Source organism: Hyperolius riggenbachi, chromosome 1 (assembly GCF_040937935.1).
Source record: "Hyperolius riggenbachi isolate aHypRig1 chromosome 1, aHypRig1.pri, whole genome shotgun sequence".
In the NCBI taxonomy this organism is placed as follows: Eukaryota; Metazoa; Chordata; class Amphibia; order Anura; family Hyperoliidae; genus Hyperolius; species Hyperolius riggenbachi.
In genome coordinates, this window is record NC_090646.1 from 23,469,659 (window position 1) to 23,492,562 (window position 22,904).

General features: G+C 45.0%; 1 protein-coding gene across 1 annotated transcript in view; it reads left to right on the plus strand.

The window, feature by feature from the left end:
- Window positions 1-22,904, plus strand: part of LOC137524509 (vomeronasal type-2 receptor 26-like) — a 50,742-nt gene that overhangs the window by 22,150 nt on the left and 5,688 nt on the right. The window contains exons 2-4 of the mRNA XM_068244881.1: window positions 2,653-2,944; window positions 6,675-6,941; window positions 10,505-10,738. Of these exons, the coding sequence (XP_068100982.1) occupies window positions 2,653-2,944; window positions 6,675-6,941; window positions 10,505-10,738 (793 nt within the window). The remainder of the gene's footprint in view (window positions 1-2,652; window positions 2,945-6,674; window positions 6,942-10,504; window positions 10,739-22,904) is intronic.

Below are 22,904 nucleotides of genomic sequence, written 5' to 3' on the forward strand. Positions count from 1 at the left end.
CTTTAACAAATATTTATTTCAGTATATTAAGAAATATATGAATGTGCAAAGAAAGTAAAATGTCATTAAACATGTTGTTTATGTTGTCAAGATACTATTATATCAGGAAAATACTGATACTTCTAACACTTACAATAATAATAATGATTATTATTATTATTATTATTATTATTATAATCTGACATTTTCCCCAATAGCCCTTTCCAGAGGTTTTTTTCTTTTCTTTTTATTCCCTAAAAAATAAAGTATCATGCCTTTCCCTCATGTTTTCTCAACACCTTAAAAGATACCCGAAGTGACATGTGACATGATGAGATTGACATAGGCATGTACAGTGCCAAGCACACTAATAACTATGATGTGTTCATTTTTTTCTTTCTCTGCCTGAAAGAGTTAAATATCAGGTATGTAAGTGGCTGACTCAGTCCTGACTCAGACAGGAAGTGACTACAGTGTGACCCTCACTGATAAGAAATTCCAACTATAAAACACTTTCCTAGCAGAAAAAGGGCTTCTGAGAGCAGGAAAGAGATAAAAAGGGTCAACAGATCATAGATTTTAGCTCTGGCATACTTTAATAAATGTGTCATTGAGCAAAAACAATAAAACAGTTAAAACATAAAAAAGTAGATTTAAACATAAAATAAAACTGTGGAATATCTTAAAAAGTCATTTTTAGGAGAAGGAAGATAGAAACAATTGTTTATTTCTTTAGTTTATTTTCGCTTTGTGTGTCCTTTAAAATGCATGAAAATAATAAGTAAAATAAAAGCATGATTATTATATATTACAATACATATACACTTTATATTACAGCATAACTGTACAGATCGGATGTTAGACATTAGCTCTGCACTGGTTTTGTTGTTGTTGTTTTTTTGATGGATGGATCTATAGCTGTTGAGTGACTCTGTATCATTCAGGGTCACACAAGTCATGTTAGGTACACACAATGCAATATCCTGCCAGATTGGTGGGCAGGGAAAGTAGGACACGCTTGTGGCTGAAAGCACGCTTGTGACAGGAGCACCTGTCACGCTTTGCTGGCATCCGATCCTGCTCTCCGATCCCGCCTTCCACTAATACCGGACACGGACACCCACTCTGCCTCACACTCTCCTGAAGGCACTCTCCTGCCATCCAAGACGCCAGGACTGCATCCCGCATCACGACTGAAAGTGGAGGAGCTCCTGTTCCCACACAGAAATGGCCACTCAAAGTAGGTGACTCGTATACAAGCCGAGACCCCCACTTTTGGGCCACTTTTTTGGGGTCAAAAATTCAGCTTATATATTATAGTATATATAGTATATACGGTACATTTTTTTCCAGAGTAAGATGAGCCATAAATTACTTTTCTCCTATGTTGCTGTCACTTACAGTAGGTAGTAGAAATTTGACAGAAGCAACAGGTTTTCGACTAGCCCATCTCTTCATAGGGGAGTCTCAGGGTTTTGTTTATCTTCAAAAGCACTTAGTGAATGGCAGTTGCTCTGTCCAACTGCCAAAATAGTGTGCAGCGAGCAGGGAGGCTGGCCAGCATCATTGTATACATCCTTTTCAGGGAATGCCTTTATAAAGAATAAGAGCCTTGCTGAGAATCCCCCATGATGGTTTTGAGGTGGCTCGGGAGGAATTTAGAAACTTCCTGTTCAATGCGATAAGTGTGCTGAGCCCCATTGCCTTACATTGCCATCAAATCACCATTTGGTAAAACAGAGTAATACAACACACACTTGCAAAGCAAGTGTAAAAGGGGCTTATCCTGAGTACACACAATGCAATTTCCCGCCTGACAGATGGGAATCGGTCGATTATATCCAACATATCCGATCGGCTCCTGTTCAATAAAGTGATCGATTTTGCATGCTTATTATGGGGAAATTGATTGCTTTATTGATCGGGTGCACTTATACATGTATACACGATGCAACTTCCCATCTGATCACCCGTCCATGGGGCAGGAAATTGCATCGTGTGTACCCAGCATTAAGATACAATAATTTCCTCAAATGCAATCATTCAATCAGATTTTGCAATCAAATTGTACAGAAAATCATCCTCACCGGGATGTACGGGATGTTTGGTCCTCCTGACTGGAGATGATTCTATCATGTGGTCTGGTCTACATAGACCAATCAATACAAGGGTTGTGCTGGCATCTGGGCTAACGCCTGCCCATCATCTTCACGTTTAAAAGAGTAGAGTTCCATTATTGTGATGTGCGGGCAGCGCCGTGGTTGCTAGAGCATTGGGGGGCCCAGTCATGTGGTCTTTACAGACCAATGAACACAAACCTCTGTCTAGTTGTTGGAGTAACGCTTGTGCCCTGTCACATGGGTTACCCACATCAGGAAGTAGGAGGCAGCATTTACAGGCTGGAGCACTTACTCTGGCTGAGGTGGACGAGCAAATGAACAGACAGTGCAGGTGAGAGCCCAAACATGGAACACACTGCAGCAACCGCCCCAGCCTTCCCAGCGCACTAGGCACTGGCCTATGTGTCCTGCCTTCAAGTGGTTATGACCAGTAAGATTCTTTCCAGAGATAGAATTGTACCACTCTTAGAAAAACTTTTTCAACCTCTGCTTCTTGTGAGATATTTACTTTAAGGCAAAATAACCTACTCATCGTATCCTAATTCTTTCACAGACTTCATTTGATGGAATATATGATCATCTTGGCCTTCATATTTGCTATTGAGGAGATTAATATGGACTCCAGTCTTCTGCCTAATATCACTCTAGGCTATCACATCTATGACACATGTGCAGATCCAAAGAATTCGGTAATGTACGCCCTGAAGATATTGTCTGGTTACCAGCGAGAGACTCCTAATTATTCCTGCATGAAGAGCGGTGAAGTTGCCGGTTTTGTTGGTGACTCCGGCTTTACCACAACGCTTGCCCTGGCTCAGCTTCTCAGCCTGTACCGCTATACCCAGGTCAGTGTTATCAGCAACAACTCACATTCTTATAGACATAGCGGTGTATTCATCAGCCTACGGTAAAGTTGGCACTTGCAGTGAGTGCACTGCAATTTTACCATTAATCCAGACAATGGTGTAGCATGCATTGCGCAATCAGCCTGACCCACGTCACCTAGGTAATACGTATGTTACCTGGGTACGGTTTGTTGTGCAAGAAGTTTAGTGCACGGTACCCCAATAATGTATCCGTTACCTAGGTAACACGGGTCACACTAATTGTGCAACTCATGCTGCTTTACTATCAGGATTCCTATGAAAATTTCACATGGCAGATTTACCCTTCGGTTGCTGAATACAATCCATAGCCAGCAATTCGAGACTCCAATGAGAGATGAGATTATTTCACCTTGCAGGGGTGTAACTAGAAATCACTGGGCCCCCCTCCTAAACTTGGGATGAGGCCCCTCCCCCCCTCGCTTTCTGCACAGGTAAACTGAGAAGCAATGTTATTTAATTGGCTAGTGCACACTATAATGTGCTTTCCCCATGCAGATAAAACAGACAGCAGTGAAGCACTGGAAGCATTTTCTCTATCAGTTACATTAGCTTCTGTGATAAAACGTGCATGTTTTCACACATACAGACACACATGGGGCTTGATTCACTAAACCGTGATAACCCATAGCATGGCTGCTCTAGCGTTTTTGCCTGCAATCACAAAATTTTGCGTGCAATCGCAAATTTTCACCCGCTATTGTGCGCGGAAATTTGCGATTGCGCGCAAACACTCGTGATTGCGTGCGAAAATGCACGTACAAACGCTAGTACGGCGGTGCTATGAGACAGGTGTGCTCCCAGCCTCGGCTTATTACACTCACTCTGTCCATCTCTGGTGGAGCAGAAATGGCTCTGCAGACTCCTCCAGCATTACTACAGTACAGACCACTTGAGAAAGGAGTGGAGAGGGCCGGGCACAGCTGTACACAAGAGCTTGCTGCACACTGAATAAAGACTGTCTACAAATCCTTGTCTACAGCATTTTGTATGATTCCTTATCAGTGGCTGAGGTAAGCAGATGTAGTCATAGGAACAATTGTACAGAGAACAGTAAGCTTTTTCTCTCAGTACCCTTACATGTCGGTCTCAAAGGACAGGGAAAAGAAACTTCTCCTTCTTCTTCTGGGCCCCCTGCTTCTTCTGCAGATGCATCCCTTGCAGGTTCTATTGTTACGCCCCTGTCACCTTGGTGTTGCTGCTTGCCCTACAAATCTTCCTAAACTGAAACTCCACTTTAATAAAGAACTAAGCAATTCATTCTGTTCAGCTTTGCACAAAGTTGGAATTTATGTAAAAAAAAATAAAAAAATTCACCTTCCTTACCTTTGGTTTTTACAGATACACCCCAGCCACTGGCGTCACAACAATAGGGGAAGCAGCCCCTGCCCCTGCGGGTGGGGGGCCCGGGGCCACCCTGGGGCCCGCTTATGGCCATTTTGGGGGGGGGGCAGGAGGGGTCGCAGCATGAGGGGAAAGCTTTGCACATCAGCGGGGAGGGGGGACAGTCCCCCTCCCTCCCTCACCTCGGGCTCTCCTTTCTACGTTTCCCCTCCTGCATCTATCTAAGTGGCAACAGCAGCAGTGGCTGCAGCTATAATTACCTCCATTCACCACGGAGGTCTCCGATCTGCAAGCAGGAAGTAATGTGAAGCCCTTGCAGATCGGAGACCTCTGGTGGTGAATGGAGGTAATTATAGCTGCTGCTGCTGCCACTTAGATAGAGGCAGGAGGGGAGCGCAGAGGGGAGAGCCCGAGGTGAGGGAGGGGGAGACTGTCCCTCCTCACCGCTGATGTGCAAAGCTTTCCCCTCATCCCGTGACCCCTCCTTCCCCCCAAAATGGCCATGAGCAGGCCCCGGGGGGGGGGGGGGGGGGAGGGAACTCAATTTTTTGCAGGAGGGCCCGGGGATTTCTAGTTTTGCCCCTGGCCCCAGCTGTCCCATGGTGGTCTTACTCCTAACCGAGTCTGTCATATTGTAAGTTTGTGAGGACCAGAGCTGCTGCCAATCACTCAACATGGTGGTGTAGTGCTTAGCACTCTCGCCTTGCAGTACTGGTTCCCTGATTGGAAGGTCACTAACTGCACAGAGTTTGTATATTCTCCCAGGGTCTGTGGGGGTTTCTTCTGGGCACTCTGGTTTCCAGGCAAACCAAAGGGTGTAAATATTGGTGGGGTCTCACCAGGGGTGCCTCTGGCCATTTTGTCACTCTAGGCGAGGAAACCTGTGGCGCCCCCCCCATGAAAGTAATCAGTGCTGTGTAATATGTTGGCGCTATATAAATACTTAAATAAATAAAGAAATATAATAAATAAATATTGCGGAAGCATTTCACCAGAAAATAATCATATTACAGCAGTGTTTCAGTGCAATACCACGAGCCGCCGATCTACCGCCGTCATCCGCCGATCTACCGCCTCTATACCACTTTGTCCAATTGAAAAATGTACCGTTTGTAATTTTTATACATTTTTTGGAACGGATTGATCGAAATCGTGATCGATGTGGGGGGTTGGAAATCACCGGATTTGATCATAGTGAAAGAATTTGTCAGTAAAAATGAATGCATGTATTAACAGCTATAGGCGAGGGTTACTAATAACAATATTGAGGTGATTAAACTGTGAGGGTAAGATGGGGGGGGGGGGGGGGAGGGGGGAGTAGAGAGTGACAAGGAACATTTGTATTGCTTTTCTCCTGACAGACTCAAATTGCTTGAGATGCAGCCACCCACTCTACGCTGTGTTTTTATTTCGGAGATTGTAAGTGCAATATATTTTATACATTTTATTAAAGTTACAGTATTACACTATTTTGAGCCTTTTTATTGAGGTTGGCTTGTAATGAAGATTTCAGCAAAGAGGAGAGGATCTGGGATTTAGCGGAAGTGGTGGGAGACGACCAGATAACGGTCCCAAGACGTCAATAGACCTATCAGAGGGTCTTTCCATTTGGTGAGTGTCTCTCACTAAGGGTGTGGTGGAGGCTCCCTGTCGAGTGGCTGTTTATAGGAGTACCTGTGACATCTTCACAGGAACTGTGTTATAGGAATCCATGTGGAACAGATAACAGTATCGTATGGAATTTGGACTGGGATCTGCATGAACATTATGCTAATCATTCTATAGTGCTGGACTATATGTTTGATGTAAAGTAGGAGGAAGGTGTCTTTCTTCCTTTTGCTGCCAATAGATTGTGTTTTTTTGGTGTCATACTGCACTGTGAGCATCAGCCTCTGAGAGTAAAATATCTACACCCCTAGTTGTAAGTTTTCAGAGGCGTAGATATGCGTAGCAGTGGTTGGTAAGTGGTTATAACCTTATAACCTCTGTGGGTGGGTTTTCTGCTGCCTTTATTGCATCATTGTGAGGTTCAGTCAAGGGGAAGAGCACAGGCTGAATCTCTCTGAGTTTTCTACCTATAGCAATACTAGTCTGGGATTAGGTGATCAATGGCTGAGCTTCTGGCCAGGTACAGCAACAGTGATTTATCAGATATCAGTTATTCAACAAGTTTCTACATGTGTAAAATCAAGCTTTGACACTCAGTCCAATCAAAGCTTTAGGAATATATTTGTTCCTGGATTGGAGCTGTAACTAGGAAACCAAGTTCATATTAAACTGTAGCACAACTTCAGAAAAACTTTTATATCTCTTATAAAGTCTACCATGTTTTCTACTTCTACTCAAGATTGTGTACCAAGTCACAGATCCCCTCCTGAGTGACAGAGAAAAGTATCCAAACTTGTACAGGATGGTTCCCAATGACAGCTTCCGTTATCTAGCATTTGTAAAGTTTCTGGAACATTTTGGATGGAACTGGGTTGGGATCATCACACCAAAGGATGGAGGTGGGGAAATGGAATTAAGAGAGCTCAGAAAACTAATGACCAGCCATGGAATATGTATTGAATTTGTCATTAAATTGACCGAAAGTTGGGAGACAAATAAGAAGATGGTGCTTAATAAAAACTGGTCAGCTGAAGTAGTTGTAGTTTGCGGTCTCTGTTTCGTAGAATGTGTCCGTTTTTTGGAAGATCTCAGAATAATCCGACATAATATCACTCTCATCTTCAGTGAGTCATGGAGATCTTATAATTTAAACTCACAACTCTACTCCATCCTCAACTGCAGTTTACTCTTCATGTATCCTGATAAAATTGTCCCTGGACTTAAGATGTTTGTAAATAATCGATGCCCATCCCAGAATCCAAATGATCCAATTCTAGAAGAAATTTGGATTTGCAAGTTTCATTGTCTGTCTTCCAAACCAGAGAAAAATGGCTGGCTCGCCAGATTATTTTCACTTCATTTAGTCAACTGCACGGGAGGGACGAAGGTCCTGGGAGATGTATATCCTCTTACGCATTTTCCCATACATTACTATACCTATATTGCAGTATATTCTATAGCTCATTCTTTTCAAAAAATGCTTCTCAATAAAAGAAGATCTGGAAAGCATGGATTAAGGCAAAAAGTAATTTGTTTCCTTCTTCACATATGTTGATGCTGTTGCTGTTTGCATAAAAAAATCATATTGTGCTAAAGGACTTCCGAGGCGAGGGAGGATGAAAATCTGTTTACTCACCTGGGGCTTCTTCCAGTCTCTCGCAGCCAGCTCAGTCCCGCGCCACAGCCCCAGTCCTCCTTGGAGCAACAGCTGGCCGCCCGGCAGGGTTGGCTCTTTTGCGCCTGCACGGGCACTCATGCCCACGCGTCCATGTCATCTGGCATGTATTGCGCCTGCTCAGTAGTTGTGCACAGGTGCCAGATGACGTGGGCGCAGAAGAGCCGTGACCCACTGGTTGGAGTTGGCTCTTCTGTTCCCACGTCATCTGATGCGTACTGCACCTGTGCACAACTACTGAGGAGGTGCAATATGCGCCAGATGACGTGGACACGTGGACATAAGGGTGGTATTCAAATAAGGGTGGTATTCACTAAATATTAATGAAATTAATGTGCGCGGAGAATTCACATAATTTTTTCCTGGTGTTACGCACACTACCCTGCATACATTACACACTTTGCGTTACACACAATGGGTTTGATTCACTAAAACATAATAACTTATATCACGGCCGCACTAGCGTTTTTGTGCACGTTTTCGCGAGCAATCACAAATTTTCTATTTGCGATTGCGCGCAAAAATTCACGATTGTTCGCAAAAACATGAACACACAAGCAAAACCCAAAAACGTGTGCGAAAATACTGGCACAGCCGTGATATGACTTATCACAGTTTAGTGAATCAAGCTCCATGTGTACATTTCTTCTATAAGGAGTGTTACTCATTTTTCATAACTTGCATTACATTACACAGACAGCATAGGCTTTTCAGGCAATAACACCAGTATGTGATCCAATGAGAATTTTTGTTTTGGGGTTTTTCTATGAATACCGATGAATCTGCTTTATATGAAAATGTACTACAAAATTGCACTTACATTTTCTTTTTCAATATTTTTTATTGGAATTTCCAAAAATTTTTAACAATATGCCAAGACATATTAAAACAATATAAAAATAAACTTACTTTTTACATTACAGCAGTCCAATGAGAAATATACTGTTGATTTTTCAAATATACATTCAGTTTCAGTTATACATAAACAGTGTATAATAACTTTCCCTTATAAATCAATGGCTAGTATCTCTTAAGATGATTGCTGAGTTTAGTATACTTGTTGCTATTTAGTTCTTAAAAGGTTAAATATGTGCATCTCTACACGCAAAAATACGCATAAAAATACACATGAGTGCAACCCAATGAGGTTTTACGCATAATAACGCGTAAGCGCGTAAAAAACGCGTCAAACGCCACTTAAACGCGCGATAAAGCGCAAAAATCGCTAAACGCGCAGAAAACGCCTAGTAAACGCGTAAAATCCACGTAAATAGCGCGTAAATATGCAAATAGTGCAAATTTCAAGAAAAAAAAATGTTTAAATCAATTTTAAACCATAAATTTTTAAAGAAAGGATTGTTTATTTATCTTTGTAGGCCTAATAGCACCTATCTTTCCAAAATAACCTAAATGTCATTTTTGTTATTTTAAACAGTGATCCTGTTAGTTACATTCTAACGAATTCCTAAAATGTATTGTTAATTAAGGTTTAGTAGGAGCAGTACCTCTGGAGAATGGGGGCCTTAAATCCTCCCTACAGAGACTCCAGAGGACGCATCCTCTTTAAGTATTATTCCTATATACTTGCCGTCCCCACAGGATCACTGCTATCTCACTTAGCTGTTAAACTACATCGAGTTGGGCTACATAGAGTACATGTAGATATTTTGGTATACGTCTTGCTTTCCCAATTCCAATTAATTATTCAGATATTAATGTTATGACTTAACTAATATAATTAAACTAATTCTAAACTAAACTAAACTAAACTATACTAAACAGCTGAAAATTACTTTTCACAGTTCTTACTGAGGTATTCTTGTACAATAACAGTAATATACTTATCTTATTACTTTGTAGGTCCAAGTGATGTAATGTAACAGTGGAGAGTCCAAGCCAGGCAACAACAACACTAAGTTTCTAGACAATGCCCTAGTACAACAACATTAATAGTCACTATTCATTTATCCATGTGAGGGTTAGATAAGAGATTAGACTTCTTGAATCTTAGAATCAACATATATAGTAGGCCATAGATAAGCTTTTTTCCAAAATGCACCTATAGTACTGTTTTTTATAGCCCAAGATCTTTCAGCTCTCATGTTGGATTCCACTTTCCTTAATACTTCTTCTAATGTTGGTACATAGTGTGACTTCCAGTTGTCGGCAATCAATATTCTAGTTACTACACAAATGTGGTTGAAAATAAACCTTTCACTCGGGGGAAGGTCCCATGTTCTAACATGGAGTAATACCATTTCAGGTGAAATTGTGCTCAGAAACATAGGCAATTGTTTAAGAAATGTCTCTATCTCTCCCCAGAGATTAGTGATCTTTGGATTGCACTTACATTTTGGTGCAAAAAAACAAACATTTTTTTTCTGGCTATTTGATTTAGTTCCAACTGGCTTGCCTTGAACTCACACATCACAAATGTGAAAAGAAAACACGTGAAATCCACAGCTCCCAACTGTCTCTCTTTAGGAGGGACAGTCCCTCTTCGGGAGCCCTGTCCCTCTGTCCCTCTTTCTTCCTCATTTGTACCTCTTTCAGGACTGATGTACAGATCTCTATGTAAATATATATATTTTTCTACTGAAAATGTGTTTAATTGACTCTATTCTCATCCTTTAAATTGATATATTTCTCATTTTTACATGTTAATATGAAGGAAAACTAACCAGGATGGCAAGAACCATTGTAGTTTGAATCATAAAACTACATATTTTTTTCGAATTAAAAATATAGGGGTGTGCTGAGGGCATGGTTAGGGGTGTGGTAGGGGTGTGGCTTAAGTGTTCCTCTTTCTTATTTCAAAAAGTTGGGAGGTATGGAAATCTAAGTGTAAACTGATTATAAAGTATGTATTTGATTTTTCCTTTGTTTTCTGTAAGATGAACAAATATATGCAAAAAGTTAACTTTGAGGATAAATGTGGAGATAGCATTTCCTTTAATGAATACGGAGAGCTGCCCAACGTCCTGCACATTGAAAACTGGATTGCGCTTGATTTGAAGCAGGATGGCTATTTCCAGGAAAGAATCCGGGTGGGTTGGTTTGAAGAACCATTGGAAGGAGGGATGCAGTTCAGTGTTCGTGATGCAGACATCACATGGAAAAACAACACAGTAAGTCAAACATAAATAGATTTATGGTTCTATCTGTGGTATTTGGACTCATTCATGCTTGCAGTACTCTGCACAGCGCATACATGTACTGCAAACAAATAAATGCAATTTAGCAGGACACCTCTTTGTCTTCTAAAGGATGTTCTATTACTGCATCAAATTTTGGTACTTATGTAATATCCCGTCTAGCAGGACGGCTCGGCGGTTAGACAGGCTGGGAAAGTGTATGCAACTTTTCTTCAGCAGATGATTCGTCATGAATTCCTTTCAGCTAACAGTGAGGGAAGGGTGGTGATCGCAGTGCAGTGGGTGGGGCTTGTGCTCCCGGCAGGATCCCTCCCAGACTGACTCCCGGGGTGGCTAGCCTGGGAGCGGATGGAGGGGCCGCCCAGGTTGTGATGGAGAGTGACGAGTTCAGGGATGTCAGGGTGTTGCTGCTCTGATTGGGTAGAAGAGGTAGTGGAATGGCTGGGGGATCATCAGGCCCAATACGGAGTTCAGAGCTCTGCTCCCCACTGGCCTCAAGCTGCAGCCTGGGTCACTGTCACTCCCTCCCGAAGTTTGTTCGCAGAGAGTTCCGGTTACCAGAACAGTAGCAGCCCACAACTCTATGGCAACCCAGCCAAAAACTGAGTGCCACAGCCCCACCTCCGTTTGATACTATGGGGGAGAGCTGACAGCTCTGTCTCTATTTACAGAGGTCCCCAGCATGTACACTATCACGTGAAACTTGGGCACCTTGTTACGAGGTCACAAAAAAAGTTGTGCGGAATGGAGCAGCTGATCCGTGGTGCAGAGCCGGCCTTTGGGGGTGGCAAGTGGGGCCATTGCCCCAGGCCCCGCGCCTGGAGAGGCCCCGCACCCTCTGCGGCGGTGGGGAGTGCGGGCATAGTTGTTAAAACTCACATATCTTCTGCCGATCATCGCAGGTTCCATCTCCTCCTCTCCCAGCATCTGACGTATCGGTAACAGCACCCCCTGTGATGACGTGACCGCATGTCACCACAGGGGGCACTGTTACCAATACACAGATGCCGGGACAGGAAGGAGATGGAAGGTACGAGGATCGGCAGAAGAAAGGTGAGTTTTAACTTCAATGCGCGCTCTACCCACCCCTGCAGCCACTTGCCAATCTAACTTTTACTCAAAGAACCTACCTGTCTAACCTGTACTGCAGGGCACGTACCTGTCTAATCTATACTGCAGGCACCTATCTACTCTATACTGCGGGGCACCTACCTATTTAATCTATACTGAGGGCACCTACCTATCTAATCTATACTGCAGGCACCTATCTAACCTATACTGCAGGCTGGCACCTATCTAATCTATACTGCAGGGCACCTACCTATCTAATCTATACTGCAGGGCACCTATCTAATCTATACTGTGGGGCACCTACCTATCTAATCTATACTGGAGGCACCTTCCTATCTAATCTATACTGCAGGCACCTATCTAACCTATACTGCAGGCACCTATCTAACCTATACTGCAGGCTGGCACCTATCTAATCTATACTGCAGGCTGGCACCTATCTAATCTACACTGCAGGGCACCTACCTATCTAATCTATACTGCAGGGCACCTATCTAACCTATACTGTGGGGCACCTACCTATCTAATCTATACTGGAGTCACCTTCCTATCTAATCTATACTGCAGGCACCTATCTAACCTATACTGCAGGCTGGCACCTATCTAATCTATACTGCAGGCTGGCACCTATCTAATCTATACTGCAGGGCACCTACCTATCTAATCTATACTGCAGGGCACCTATCTAACCTATACTGTGGGGCACCTACCTATCTAATCTATACTGCAGGGCACCTATCTAATCTATACTGTGGGGCACCTACCTATCTAATCTATACTGGAGGCACCTTCCTATCTAATCTATACTGCAGGCACCTATCTAACCTATACAGCAGGCTGGCACCTATCTAATCTATACTGCAGGCTGGCACCTATCTACTCTATACTGCGGGGCACCTACCTATCTAATCTATACTGCAGGCACCTATCTAACCTATACTGCAGGCTGGCACCTATCTAATCTATACTGCAGGCTGGCACCTATCTAATCTATACTGCAGGGCACCTACCTATCTAATCTATACTGCAGGGCACCAATCTAATCTATACTGTGGGGCACCTACCTATCTAATCTATACTGCAGGGCACCTATCTAATCTATACTGCGGGCACCTATCTAATCTATACTGTGGAGCACCTACCTATCCAATCTATACTGCGGGGCACCTATCTAATCTATACTGCAGGGTACCTACCTGTCTAATCTATACTGCAGGCTGGCACCTATCTAATCTATACTGCAGGGCACCTACCTATCTAATCTATACTGCAGGGCACCTATCTAATCTATACTGTGAGGCACCTACCTATCTAATCTATAATGCGGGCACCTATCTAATCTATACTGTGGAGCACCTACCTATCCAATCTATACTGCGGGGCACCTACCTATCTAATCTATACTGCAGGGCACCTATCTAACCTATACTTAGTGTTGGGCGAACATCTAGATGTTCGGGTTCGGGCCGAACAGGCCGAACATGTCCGCGATGTTCGGGTGTTCGACCCGAACTCCGAACATAATGGAAGTCAATGGGGACCCGAACTTTTGTGCTTTGTAAAGCCTCCTTACATGCTACATACCCCAAATTTACAGGGTATGTGCACCTTGGGAGTGGGTACAAGAGGAAAAAAAAATTTAGCAAAAAGAGCTTATAGTTTTTGAGAAAATCGATTTTAAAGTTTCAAAGGGAAAACTGTCTTTTAAATGCGGGAAATGTCTGTTTTCTTTGCACAGGTAACATGCTTTTTGTCGGCATGCAGTCATAAATGTAATACATATAAGAGGTTCCAGGAAAAGGGACCGGTAATGCTAACCCAGCAGCAGCACACGTGATGGAACAGGAGGAGGGTGGCGCAGGAGGAGAAGGCCACGCTTTGAGACACAACAACCCAGGCCTTGCATGAGGACAAGAAGCGTGCGGATAGCATGCTTTGTACCACCATGCAGTCATAAATGTAATAAAGATAAGTGGTTCAATAAACAGGGACCACGCGGCAACGCTAACCCAGCAGCAGCACACGTGATGGAACAGGAGGAGGCGCAGGAGGAGAAGGCCACGCTTTGTGAGACACAACAACCCAGGCCTTGCATGAGGACAAAAAGCGTGCGGAGAGCATGCTTTGTACCGCCATGTAGTCATAAATGTAATAAAGATAAGAGGTTCAATAAACAGGGACCACGCGGCAACGCTAACCCAGCAGCAGCAGCAGCAGCAGCACACGTGATGGAACAGGAGGAGGCGCAGGAGGAGAAGGCCACGCTTTGTGAGACACAACAACCCAGGCCTTGCATGAGGACAAAAAGCGTGCGGATAGCATGCTTTGTACCGCCATGTAGTCATAAATGTAATAAAGATAAGAGGTTCCATAAACAGGGACCGGCAACGGTAACCCAGCAGCAGCAGCAGCAGCAGCAGCACACGTGATGGAACAGGAGGAGGCGCAGGAGGAGAAGGCCACGCTTTGTGAGACACAACAACCCAGGCCTTGCATGAGGACAAAAAGCGTGCGGATAGCATGCTTTGTACCGCCATGTAGTCATAAATGTAATAAAGATAAGAGGTTCAATAAACAGGGACCACGCGGCAACGCTAACCCAGCAGCAGCAGCAGCAGCAGCACACGTGATGGAACAGGAGGAGGCGCAGGAGGAGAAGGCCACGCTTTGTGAGACACAACAACCCAGGCCTTGCATGAGGACAAAAAGCGTGCGGATAGCATGCTTTGTACCGCCATGTAGTCATAAATGTAATAAAGATAAGAGGTTCCATAAACAGGGACCACGCGGCAACGGTAACCCAGCAGCAGCAGCAGCAGCAGCAGCACACGTGATGGAACAGGAGGAGGCGCAGGAGGAGAAGGCCACGCTTTGTGAGACACAACAACCCAGGCCTTGCATGAGGACAAAAAGCGTGCGGATATAGCAGCAATGCTTTTTGCCGCCATGCAGTCATAAATGTAATACAGATGAGAGGTTCAATAAACAGGGACCGGAAACGCTAAACCATCCCAGATGTTCATCGGTCATGTTACTTGGTTGGGGTCCAGGAGTGTTGCGTAGTCGTTTCCAATCCAGGATTGATTCATTTTAATTTGAGTCAGACGGTCTGCATTTTCTGTGGAGAGGCGGATACGCCGATCTGTGATGATGCCTCCGGCAGCACTGAAACAGCGTTCCGACATAACGCTGGCTGCCGGGCAAGCCAGCACCTCTATTGCGTACATTGCCAGTTCGTGCCAGGTGTCTAGCTTCATGCCCGGTTTCAGGTCCAGCGGTGCCAGCCACAAATCCGTCTGTTCCTTTATTCCCCTCCAAATTTCCTCCCCTGTGTGCTGCTTATCCCCAAGGCAGATCAGCTTCAGCAACGCTTGCTGACGCATGCCAACAGCTGTGCTGCACTGCTTCCACGATCCTACTGCTGCTGGTGCTGGGTTAGCATTTCCGGATGAGGTACAGCTTTGAGATGCGTTGGAGGAGAAGGAGTCAGAGAGGTAGGTGCTGCTGTTGTTATCCAGCTGTTTGCGGCGTGGGCAACACCCGCGCCGTAGCAGGTGAGGAATCGCTGCCAGGCTCCACAAGGTTCACCCAGTGCGCGGTAAGGGAGATGTATCGACCCTGGCCGAACGCACTCGTCCAGGTGTCAGTGGTGAGGTGAACCTTGCAGGCAACGGCATTCTTCAAGCTTCGGGTTATTTAGCTGACCACGTGCTCATGCAACTCAGGCACTGCAGAGCGCGCAAAGTGGTAGCGGCTGGGAACAACGTAACGTGGGATGGCCACTGACATCATGCCCTTGAAGCTGTTTGTCTCCACCACTCGATATGGCAGCATTTCGCAGGCCAGAAGCTTGGCTATGCTGGCTGGCTGTTACTGCCACGGCCCGGGGGTCATTTGCTGGCAATTTCCTCTTGTGCTCAAACATCTCAGAGACAGACAACTCAACCGTAGCGCTGCACACCGAAGGGCTGTTGGTTGTTGTGTTTGATGAACACTGGGAGACCTCAAGAGCACTAGTCCGGAAAGTGACAGTGTCAGCATCGTCTGATGTTTGTGAATGTTGTGAACCACGCAATGGCTGGGCTACTGCTGCTGCTGAGGCGGGTCTGGTGGTGAGTCTGGTGAACCCAAGGGAGGCAGTGTTGCTGGTGGTACCCTGTCCTGCCGCGTTTGCCCACAGAGTGGGATGTTTGGATAGAATGTGGCGGCTCATGCTGGTGGTGGAGAGGTTGTTAATACTTTTCCCCCTGCTCAGGCGGGTCTTGCACACCTTGCAAATCGCCATGGTAACATCCTCAGTGCAGTCTTCAAAGAAAGCCCAGACTTTAACTGGCTGAGGACTCGGACCTCGTGCGTGATGTGCTGGTGCTGCTTAACCCACTGCTGGACGCTTGAGAGGTCATCCAAGTAATTATCTGGTCCTGTTCTTTTGGATCTGTGAGGGTTGTTGTCCTGGACAACATGGGCAGTATTGAGTGGGTTTTCTTGGGTGCTCCCCTGTGGCCTGTACGTGAACCGTCAGGGGAAACACCTCTTCCCTTGCCCCTCCCTCTTTCACCGGATTTCTTCCTCATTTCACTTATCCTTAAAGTACACGCTGACTGGCAGCAGTACAGTGGCAGTACAGAAATGCTATACAGTGGTGGGTGAGCGGTGTACCACTATTGTCAGCAGTGACACAGAGCACAATGCTATACAGTGGCGGGTGAGCGGTGTACTACTGTTCCCAGCAGACACAGAGTGGAAGTAAACACAATGCTATATAGTGTGGCTGAGCCGTGTACACAGAGTGGCATTAAACACAATGCTATATAGTCTGCTATATAGTCACCCCGAACAGGGTGATGTTCTGCAGAACCCGAACAGTGGCAAACACTGTTCGCCCAACACTACTGGGAGGGAACGCAGATTTTAGTACCTAAACACACGATACAACATGTTTTCCGGGGTCGGACTCTGAGGCACATACAGATGGTCCCGATCATCATCCTCATCATACAACTCTTCTCCTGAGTCTGACCCACCCACCACCTCTGCCACCCCAACATCCCCAGACACAGACCCCTCATCGTCCTCAACATTAACTTGGGATGCTGGCCTGAGCCAGACCTCCTCCTCCACATCAGGCCCCATCATCTCCTCAATGGCAGCCCTCATTAATCGCTCTGGCGACCGACTGATGGACACAACGTTCTCCTCCGGGGAGGGCTGCTGCTGACCACTGGCTGCTGGGGTGGATGTTATAGCTTGCGTGGGGCGTTGGCTGTTGCTGTTGTTGGGAGTGCTGCTCACAGCGGAGGTCTCTGGGGAACTCATGTTGAGCTCATATAGTGGTTGACGGTGAGTGGAGTATTACTGATCCCAGCAATATACACACTGACTGGCAGAGTACGCAATGCTATATAGTGTGGCTGAGCGGTGTACACAGAGTGGCAGTAAACACAATGCTATATAGTCTGGCTGAGCGAGCGGTGTACTACTGTTCCCAGCAGAATCAGAGTGGCAGTAAACAATGGTATATAGTCTGGCTGAGCGGTGTACACAGAGTGTCAGTAAACAATGGTATATAGTCTGGCTGAGCGAGCGGTGTACTACTGTTCCCAGCAGAATCAGAGTGGCAGTAAACAATGGTATATAGTCTGGCTGAGCGGTGTACACAGAGTGTCAGTAAACAATGGTATATAGTCTGGCTGAGCGAGCGGTGTACTACTGTTCCCAGCAGAATCAGAGTGGCAGTAAACAATGGTATATAGTCTGGCTGAGCGGTGTACACAGAGTGTCAGTAAACAATGGTATATAGTCTGGCTGAGCGGTGTACACACAATGCTATATAGTCTGCTATATAGTGTCAGTAAACAATGGTATATAGTCTGGCTGAGCGAGCGGTGTACTACTGTTCCCAGCAGAATCAGAGTGGCAGTAAACAATGGTATATAGTCTGGCTGAGCGGTGTACACAGAGTTTCAGTAAACAATGGTATATAGTCTGGCTGAGCGGTGTACACAGAGTGTCAGTAAACAATGGTATATAGTCTGGCTGAGCGGTGTACACAGAGTGGCAGTAAACACAATGCTATATAGTCTGGCTGAGCGAGCGGTGTACTACTGTTCCCAGCAGAATCAGAGTGGCAGTAAACAATGGTATATAGTCTGGCTGAGCGGTGTACACAGAGTGTCAGTAAACAATGGTATATAGTCTGGCTGAGCGGTGTACACAGAGTGTCAGTAAACAATGGTATATAGTCTGGCTGAGCGGTGTACACAGAGTGGCAGTAAACACAATGCTATATACTCTGGCTGAGCGAGCGGTGTACTACTGTTCCCAGCAGACACAGAACAGTGAACAGAATGCTATATAGTGTGGCTGAGCGAGCGGTGTACCACTATTCCCAGCAGACACAGAACAGTGAACAGAATGCTATATAGTGTGGCTGAGCGGGCGGTGTACCACTATTCCCAGCAGACACAGAACAGTGAACAGAATGCTATATAGTGTGGATGAGCGAGCGGTGTACCACTATTCCCAGCAGACACAGAACAGTAAACAGAATGCTATATAGTGTGGCTGAGCGAGCGGTGTACCACTATTCCCAGCAGACACAGAACAGTGAACAGAATGCTATATAGTGTGGCTGAGCGGGCGGTGTACCACTATTCCCAGCAGACACAGAACAGTGAACAGAATGCTATATAGTGTGGATGAGCGAGCGGTGTACCACTATTCCCAGCAGACACAGAACAGTAAACAGAATGCTATATAGTGTGGCTGAGCGAGCGGTGTACCACTATTCCCAGCAGACACAGAACAGTGAACAGAATGCTATATAGTGTGGCTGAGCGAGCGGTGTACCACTATTCCCAGCAGACACAGAACAGTGCACAGAATGCTATATAGTGTGGCTGAGCGAGCGGTGTACCACTATTCCCAGCAGACACAGAACAGTAAACAGAATGCTATATAGTGTGGCTGAGCGAGCGGTGTACCACTATTCCCAGCAGACACAGAACAGTAAACAGAATGCTATATAGTGTGGCTGAGCGAGCGGTGTACCACTATTCCAAGCAGACACAGAACAGTGAACAGAATGCTATATAGTGTGGCTGAGCGAGCGGTGTACCACTATTCCCAGCAGACACAGAGTGGCAGTAAACAGAATGCTATATAGTGTGGCTGAGCGAGGTACACAGAGTGGCAGTAAACAGAATGCTATATAGTGTGGCTGAGCAAGCGGTGTACTACTATTCCCAGCAGACACAGAGTGGCAGTAAACAGAATGCTATATAGTGTGGCTGAGCGAGGTACACAGAGTGGCAGTAAACAGAATGCTATATAGTGTGGCTGAGCAAGCGGTGTACTACTGTTCCCAGCAGTGACACAATGACAGGGGGGACCCTGGCTAGCGTGGCTGGAGCGCGAACTACCCTGCCTGCCTACCCAAAGCTAAACCCACAGACAAATGGCGGAGATATGACGTGGTTCGGGTATTTATTTACCCGAACCACGTGACCGTTCGGCCAATCAGAGCGCGTTCGGGTCCGAACCACGTGACCCGTTCGGCCAATCACAGCGCTAGCCGAACGTTCGGGGAACGTTCGGCCATGCGCTCTTAGTTCGGCCATATGGCCGAACGGTTTGGCCGAGCACCGTCAGGTGTTCGGCCGAACTCGAACATCACCCGAACAGGGTGATGTTCTGCAGAACCCGAACAGTGGCGAACACTGTTCGCCCAACACTACCTATACTGCAGGGTACCTACCTGTCTAATCTATACTGCAGGGCACCTATCTAATCTATACTGCGGGCACCTACCTATCTTATCTATACTGCAGGAACCTATCTAATCTATATTGTGGGCAGCACGGTGGCGTAGTGGTTAGCGCTCTTGCCTTGCAGCGCTGGGTCCCTGGTTCGATTCCCAGCCAGGGCACTATCTGCAAGGAGTTTGTATGTTCTCCCCGTGTCTGCGTGGGTTTCCTCCGGGTACTCCGGTTTCCTCCCATATCCCAAAAACATACAGATAAGTTAATTGGCTCATCCCTAAATTGGCCCTAGACTACAGTACTTACTTTACATAATACAAACATAGACATATGATAATAGTAGGGATTAGATTGTGAGCTCCTTTGAGGGACAGTTAGTGACAAGACAATATATATACTGTACAGCGCTGCGTAATATGTCGGCGCTATATAAATACTAAATAATAATAATAATAATAATAATATTGCGGGGCACCTACCTATCTAATCTATACTGCAGGCACCTATCTAGTCTATACTGCGGGGCACCTACCGATCTAATCTATACTGCAGGCACCTATAATCTATACTGCCAGCGCCTACCTATCTAATCTATACTGCAGGCACCTATCTAATCTATACTGCGGGGCACCTACCTATCTAAACTATACTGCGGGGCACCTACCTATCTAACCTATACAGAGTGTGTGTTTCCACAGCATATCTGTGTGTGTGTGTGTGTGTGTGTGTGTGTGTGTGTGTCTGTGTGTGTGTGTGTGTGTGTCTGTGTGTGTGTCTGTGTGTGTGTGTGTGTGTGTGTGTCTGTGTGTGTGTGTGTGTGTGTGTGTGTGTGTGTGTGTGTGCATACTCTAAGGCCGCCTCTGCATGATGTATCAGCTGCTCAAGAAACACAGTGCAGACTTTTTCAGCCTGTCTAACTGCCGAGCCGTTCTACTAGATGGGATAATACGTAAGTACCCAAAATGTTTTCTTTTCTGTTTCCGGATAGTAAGAAACCATCACCTGGAAAATAATTTCTTTTTAAATGTCTCCAGTTACATATTTACACAGGACACATTCCATCAAGTTTAGCCTCTTGGGACTCAATCCAGAGGAAAGTAAAGTCAAAAAAGCAGAAAGTATGTTTCTGAGGCATTCAATGGTATCATCCTCTCACACCAGGTAATCATAGCTTAGCTGTGGGTACTCTTCAAAGTGTGGTAGATACTGAAGACCTTTTTAAACAATTTTAAAGAGGCTTTAGATTGTAAGCCTTTGGCAGGGTCTCCCCCCCCCCCTTTAGTGTGTCCTTAATCTTGCAACCTCAGCAATGACACCCTTCCCATGGACTAACCCGGCCTGATTTTCTGGGTCTCTCTGAGTCCAAAAACAAATTCTTGCTTTAGGACAATTCAGCAGTGATGCATTGCAGGACACCTCAGAGCTCACTCCAACCTGAATAATCACAAAAACTTCTGTTTTAAGAAGGTACAATTTCACAAACAATAGAAGGTTCTATTTCACATATGTTTGCTTTAAGTACTATAGGTCACTTCTGAGCTCTCTGGAGCCGGTTTTCATCCAGATTGTCTGTGTACATTGCTGCAGTCATCTTTCCCTTTATCCTGACTAGTCTTCATGTTCCTGCCACTCAAAATAACATTCCCAAAGCATGATGCTGCCACCACCATACTTCACTGTAGGGATGGTATTGGCCTGGTGATGAGCGTTGCAGCAATGAAATGAAAGCATGTTGGCCTAAGCTGGTTGCTGCTTAGGCCAACATGCTATCATACTGTTACTTGATGTGATAAATTTACACATTGAACTTTAGCACTTAGAACCTTGTATGTGTGGCACTTTTCGTTCCCCTGAGGAAGGTCCCCACTTATAGAGGGACTGAAACATGCAGGGTTGTTAATGTAGGGGGTGTATTTTGTATTTATCATTGCAGTGAGTAGAGTGAATGTATCCCTTGCAATATAAGCTGAGGATATTACTATTCATTAGTATCACCTTCCTCTGTTTTGTCACCAAACTAGTATGTGTTAGCAACTCTACTACGTTTTTATCTTTGATCTTTCATTAAAAGTTATGTTTTTATTTTTGTTTTTCCTCTTTCAAGGCTGATCTGGGTTGAAATATTTAAATCAGGTGTGTGTTCTGTACTCTACCATACAGGCCTGATTGGTGGATGGTTTTCCTTCTCGAAGGTTCTCCTCCCTCCACAGAGAACCTCTGGGGCTTTGACAGAGGGACCATTGGGTTCTTGGTCACGTCAGTTTAGATGGCAAGCCAGCTCTAGGAAGAGTCCAGTGGTTTTGGACTTCTTCCACTTACAAATGATGGAGGCCACTGTGCTCATCAGGACCTCCAAAGCAGCATACATTTTTCTGTAACCTTTCACAGATTTGTGCCTTGAGACAATCCTGTCTCGGAGGTCTACAGAAAATCCGTTTGACTTTATGATTGGTTTGTGCTCTGACATGAACTGTCAACAGTGGGACCTTATATAGACAAGGGTGTGCCTTTCCAAATCATGTCCAATCAAATGAATTTACCACAGGTGGACTCCAATTAAGCTGCAGAAACATCTCAAGACTGATCATAGTTACATAGTTACATAGTTATTTGGGTTGAAAAAAGACATACGTCCATCGAGTTCAACCAGTATAAAGTACAACACCAGCCTGCTCCCTCACATATCCCTGTTGATCCAGAGGAAGGCGAAAAAATCCTTACAAGGCATGGTCCAATTAGCCCCTAAAGGGAAAAATTCCTTCCCGACTCCAGATGGCAATCAGATAAAATCCCTGGATCAACATCATTAGGCATTACCTAGTAATTGTAGCCATGGATGTCTTTCAACGCAAGGAAAGCATCTAAGTCCCCTTTAAATGCATTCATGGGAAACAGGATGCACCTGGGCTCAATTTTAAGCTTCATGGCAAAGGCTGTGGATACTTATGTGCTTTCTCAATTTTTGATATTTTTTAATAAAATTGCAAAAATCGCAAGTAAACTTTTTTCACGTTGTCATTATGGGGAGTTGTGTGTAGAATTTTGAAGGAAACATTAATTTAATACGTTTTGGAATAAGGCTGTAACCTAACAAATTGTGGAAAAAAGTGATGAGCTGTGAATACTTTCTAGATGCACTGTACTAACAATTAAGATTATTTCATACTGAGGATACACACTGAGGAGTGCATTTGTGTGTGTAATTTAAGTAGATAGCTTTTTAACCACTTGAGTATCACAGTATTAAACCCCCTAAAGACCAGGCCATTTTTCTCTTAATAGTCCAATGCACGCTGCAGGTCTGCACA